This window comes from Orbicella faveolata, unplaced genomic scaffold, assembly GCF_042242905.1.
Source record: "Orbicella faveolata isolate gen_17 unplaced genomic scaffold, um_ofav_v1 contig_36, whole genome shotgun sequence".
NCBI classification, from domain to species: domain Eukaryota; kingdom Metazoa; phylum Cnidaria; class Anthozoa; order Scleractinia; family Merulinidae; genus Orbicella; species Orbicella faveolata.
Window position 1 is genome coordinate 1,029,668 of NW_028301565.1, and position 5,916 is coordinate 1,035,583.

Sequence of the window (5,916 nt, forward strand, 5' to 3'; positions counted from 1 at the left end):
CCTAGATTTTTTGTCAAATTTCAATGTATTACGAACATTAGAACTCATGTCGTTTGGACCTTTATTTCCGAGAATTTACGGCCGCCATAAGTTTTCCTTGTTCCAATTCTTGGTTGAGAATTTGAGAAAATGACGTCATTTTCTCAAAAATACCACACGGGTTGAAATTATAATAACAATTAGCACAGCAATTCGCATAGAGTGACAAAAACTTTGGCTCATATATTCGTGCAATTTTTTATATTAATTGTTATTATAATTTCAACCCGTGGGGTATTTTTGAGAAAATGACGTCATTTTCTCAAATTTTCAACCAAGACTTGGAACAAGGAAAATTAATGGCGGTCGTAAATTCTCGGAAATTAAGGTCCAAAAACCACGAGATTTAATGTTCGTAGAAAATTGAAATTTGGCAAGATATCTAGGAAAGACCTAATGTGTACGAAAATGTAAAGAAATGGATATCGAGAATTTCATCATAGTGGCACTTAAAATACCGCCCAAAACTAACCTAATTAAATTGCATGCATGTCACTCACGAGTGACACCTGATTTAAAATTGACACAAATCATCTAACAGATAGGATTAATATAATTTATAATATGGTTAATTGCTTTTTTACAGAAATTAAAATTTCATGGGAGTAATGAAAAAAAAAAATTATACAATGCGTGGTTCAATTCCACCTGCTAACATTCTCCCTCCGGCATATCCCCGTGGTTTCACATTTTTTATTCAGTGTCCTATTCCTCGCCCCCGGGCACGAAAAAGGAGACAATTCCCCGCCCCCAGGATTGCTATCTATCTCAACTATGTGCGTGTGTGTACAAAAGCAAGCGGCAATATTGGTTGCTACGCGATAGCCTAAACAGCATGTTCTTTCAAGCACGCAACACTTTTCTAGAGTTTATTGAACGAAGGATTTACAAGGAGTCCTCCAAGGGCTTTCCTCATCTATAACAGGAAATGAAAAGAATCCAAGAAATGGCCCGCTTTCATACCAACAAGCATCGATTGGCAACTTGGACAAACCTGAATGATTTAAAAAACAAGTATAACATAATATATAAACATATTATATAAACATACCCCAACACAACACCACACCACAGCGCAGCACAACACACCACACCACCCCCCCACTCCATTTAGTAAAAGGAGTTCCATTTAGAGTAGGCGGGAAAAAGGGTTACTTTTGTTGCTAACGAAATGTGCCTCTCTGTCCACAAAATCTGCTCTTCGAGGTGGCTTGGCCCTTCGTCCGCGGCGCCATCACCTTGAATGAATTCTACCTCCCTGGGCACCTTTTCTGCTCGTGAAGAGTTTTTGATGATGAACATTTTGTTGAGAAAACATATGCAGGTCTAACATATGTTGTGTAAGGACTTCTCATGAATTCCAGTTGCTTTAACAATACATGCACAAGCTTCAGGTGTAGTTGACGTTTGCATAAAGTTGTAAAAGGTTGTCTCCTTTGGTTTATTTTGAAGGATCTCCTCGAATATTGAGCCACATGAAATTTTGTTTCTTTATTTTGGCATTTCGTGCTCCTTAGTGAACGATTTTATGTCTAGTTCAGTGGGTTTTACTTCCCTATCGCTCGCTTTTAACCGGCGTTTGGCAACGTTTGGTAGCCGCGCAAGGCGACTGATGGCGCGAAATGACGTCATCCATATCCTTACTACTGAGAATATGGGTAATACGCCACTACGGTCCCGAATGTAAATTCGTATTAATTTTATGAGTGGTTTATTTAACAAATAAAGAAGCCTGAGCCGTGTATTACGCTGTGATAAAACGCGACGGGCATTTGAGAGCTCAAGGGAATGTAGAAAACACGAGCCGCAGGCGACTGTTTTCTACATTTCTTGAGTGTTCTCAAATGTCTGCAGTGTTTTATCACAGTGTAATACACGGCTTAGGCTTCTTCATTTGCTTTAGGATATAGAGGTAATGTGGCGAAAAACAATAAAACACGCCTTTTCTATGTTTTATACTCTGACAAAACATGGGTTTTTGACCAATCAGAGCACGCGCAGGGTTCTATCTATATTATAATTAACAATTAGATTATGAGCTCGAGATTTCTGTGAGGTGATAGTTGATGTGGCCGAAGGCCGCATCAACTATCACCTCATGGAAATCGAGAGCGAATAATCTAATTGTTTTAGTAGAATTCTTACTAAAATGTACTTCAACTAACGGTTTCCAATTATTTCTCGACGTACTATTAAACTTTGCGCCTTAAACAGATCGCTGGGATTGAATTATCATTCAAAATTGAAGTTGTGTGCACGCGCGCATCAGTTTTTTAAATAATTTCAACTTTTTGAAAGTCATGATCAAGAAACCGTAAATGGCCTTTGTTTAGCTTTCTCAGGAATTTAATTGTCCATTTGCATCAAAATTTTCCTCCAATACTTCGGAAAAACGAAAAAAACGTCGCCATTTTGCAAACGACCTCCAGCCACTGTACACTAATGGCTGATAGCGTTCAACGGCTCAGCCAATCAGATTACAGCATTTGCATTAGTATACTAGTAGAATTTTACTAATTTCCATTAGAAAATTTTCCTAAGAAAATGCGCGCGCTGATTCGTTAAAAATCGTGTTTCCGCCTATAACTCGATGGAAACACAGAACTAGCACGAGCTGTTGACGTAATGACGGCGCGAACAAAGAGAATTTGCATTTTGATGATCAAAGTAAACAAGTTGCTTTTCCTTTTTTCGTCGCGGTGTTTTCTAAAAGAAATAGAAAACATGTTCTCCGTGGTTCTATCGAGTTTTAGTATAAATCTACTAGCGTTCTATCACGAATGCCGTTCTCTGATTGGTTACGCTGCTCACTATCTATTCTGTGATAGATAGTGAGTAGCGTAGCAGTGAGCCCTTGTTAACAAAATGACGGCCACTTCTTGGCGTATTCGAAGTGTCTGTGAAGAGGATTTAGAAAAAATTCGAACAACTAGTAGATTAATATTTACACGAAAACATTAGATTATTCTCTCTCGATTTTTATGCGTGATGGTTGACTCGAGCTGCGCCGTCATCTACTATCACTCGATAGAAATCTCGAGCTCATAATCTAATCGTTTCATAGACACACTCGTGAAAGTTTTGGAGAACTCGAAAAAGCTATGGAAACACTCGCCTGCGGCTCGTATTCCCACAGCACTTCTCGTTCTCCCAAACTTCCACTCGTGTTTGTATAACTCGATAGAAACATGGTACATGTTTTCTATTTCTTAATTAAAACACTCGTGTCTATATGATAAGAAAGATGATTGAAAAGTCGAGTTACGTCATGATAGCGTTCAACAGCAATCACCATTAGGATATGCTGAAAAGTAGCCGGGTCAAATAAGACGAAAAATGTTTAAGTTTGCAGGTTGGAAGACCTCCCGTTCCTTCAAACAACACTTTGCAGTATCCATACATAGACATACATACTTTATTATAAAGCTCTAATGTAAACATGCATTACCTCTGTTGAAGCAATCCAAGCACAAGCTTGATTTAAGGTATTAGATTTGAGAGGCAGTAGCAAGGAATGATAAATATTTAGATACATCCATTAATACATCCATTACTGAAAATTGTCACTCGCCGATTCCATTCTTGTGGTAAACGCATTGTTGTTATAGTACGAGATCATTTTTTTTTTTACCGACTTTGCAAGCAAGCGTATGTTTCCAGTCTTGGTCCTATATTACTGAAATGTAGATACGGTAAAATAGAGATCCGTTATATTTTAGCCAAGCCGAGTTATATTGCTGTTAGAGTTTTATCAATGCATTCAAAAGTTGTTTTATACTCAAGCTGAGTATAAGTGCATTCTCTTCCACGGAGCTTTTCGGGTTCACAGTACATAGATACAATATACATTTTCAAAGTAAATTTGTTACTCATTAGCTTAAGACCAAGGATTGTATACATTGCACCTGGGCAGAGTTATGCTTGTAAGTCAAACTGTCGTTTCCCATAGAATTTCTTATAGTTCAAGGATTGAATTTATCGTTGCTTATAGCCTTTAGTCTCTGTACCGCTGGCTGATAGACAAGTCTCTCCATGGACGGCCTATGTTTGTTGAAGCTCGACGCTTTGGGATCGAAAATGAACAATATTAGGAAATTTGATTTTACATAAGCAATTTCCAAACAAAGTTTTAAATCCATTTCGGAACTTATCGTTAAAGGTAAGATAAACGCATGGATTGAGTCCATTATAAGCAAATGCTGCCAGAAAAAGACATAAAAATATAAGATCGGACTTATCCTCTACATAATCAAAATGGTAGAGGCTACTTCCTAAGGAAAAGGGAAATAAGCACAGCACATACAAAACCACTACAGTTATCATCATCCGGGTAACTTTTCTCGCTGTTTTCATGGCTTCAGCTTGCCTTTGATTCTGATTGGTTCCTTCTCCTGGTATCTCACGTGACCAAAGTTTGTGACAAACAATGATGTAAAGAACTGCTGTTATGAAAAGAGGCAGGACAACATTCAAAGAAACAGTCAAAATATAAAATGTTATCCGTTGTTGCAGGAAATGAATTACATAACAAAAATAGTCTTGTTTGTTTTTGTGCAAGCTTCCTGTAATAAAGACTTCTATCGAACAAGCAAAGGACCAACTCCACAATATTAGGATTATCTTTTTAAAATGTCGAGATAAACGCGAGGGTCGAAAAGGTCGACTAACAGCGTAAAAACGATCAACAGCAATGGTTGGGAGAATCCAAATTGTAAAGATGGTCGAAATAAACAAGTTCGCTAGAAATAACTTGCAAGTAATTAGGCCTACAATGCCTCCGAACCAGCGCCCTCCGATAAGATAAGATGAAATATGTAGAGATTCCATCAATGTTCTGTAGAGATCAGCGAAGGCTTGATTCAAAATCAAATAATTGGTAGTGGTCTTCATGGAGTTATCTGTTCGTATAATGTGAATGATAACTGAGTTGCCGAATAATGACGCGGCAAATACAACGACGTACGCAGCATATATTAGACCCGGTATAAGCTGGATATCTGTTGCCGCCGCAGCACCAGGCTCATTCCCTGAAAATAGCAAAATTGAAAAATGGCCGGCAGTGATATACGCTGAAATATAACTGAGTGACTTGGTTAATTATGGTGAATATGATACTAAATGCTACGGAAACCGGGATGAACGCAGCAGAAAGGGACTCAATTTATGCAAAAATTATTTTCGGCATCTATAGCCAAAGGCCTGAAGCATGGGCCACCACCTCCCTTTTCAAGGACCCACATTTCGTAACATTTAACACGGCATTTGCGAAAGTTTACTTTAGAAATCCATATTACTTTTAACATAACATGTAAGAATGAGTAAGTGAACACTAAATTGGAGTAATTATAAACACTAGATTATTACCTGTACATGGAATATTAGTACTTCTGTTAAGAACAGGCTGCATGTCGAGGCCACTGCAATTTGTACCGGACGTGGAGTTCATCTCGCTCAAAATCTTGAATCCGCCCTTTATATATATATTATCCATAATTAAAAATCAGGCCAAATTTAACTCAGCTCTTATATTATAATCGAAAAGCATTCAAGCAAAGGTGTACTCGATAAGGTGCAAACTTTTGGCTAGAAAACAGAATGATTCCGTTTTCTATGATCTCTTTTAATGTAACTGACAAGTTCTTAATTACTTTTTCTGATCCACACGGCAGGTAGAATACAGACTGAGTAATTCAGGCATCTAGACGAAAGTTCAGGAGTGTAGAAAAGTGATTTTCTCGTCTTCAAAAGGCCAGTGAAGCAAAATTTGGCAGTAAGTTAGGCCGTATAATATCGTGCGAGGCAAGTGCTTTTTTATACTTTAGCTACAACTTTATCCATGGCACTATAAAATATTTATTTCTCACTGTTTTTGGATAT

General features: G+C 37.8%; 1 protein-coding gene across 1 annotated transcript; it reads right to left on the reverse strand.

The window, feature by feature from the left end:
* Nucleotides 1–3,455: 3,455 nt before the first annotated feature.
* Nucleotides 3,456–5,500, reverse strand: LOC149101920 (substance-P receptor-like). The gene is made up of 2 exons (XM_089274862.1): nucleotides 5,404–5,500; nucleotides 3,456–5,066 (listed from the first exon to the last, which is right to left on the reverse strand). The coding sequence occupies exons 1-2, from the start codon at nucleotides 5,483–5,485 to the stop codon at nucleotides 4,081–4,083; spliced, it is 1,068 nt and encodes a 355-aa protein (XP_089130988.1). The 5' UTR covers nucleotides 5,486–5,500; the 3' UTR covers nucleotides 3,456–4,080.
* Nucleotides 5,501–5,916: the final 416 nt, after the last annotated feature.

Coding starts and splice junctions, on each gene's coding strand:
- LOC149101920 (XM_089274862.1), bottom strand. CDS start 5,485: ATGAACTCCACGTCCGGTACAAATTGCAGTGGCCTCGACATGCAGCCT. Junction 5,067..5,403: donor TACTAATATTCCATGTACAG/GTAATAATCTAG, acceptor TGCTATTTTCAG/GGAATGAGCCTGGTGCTGCG.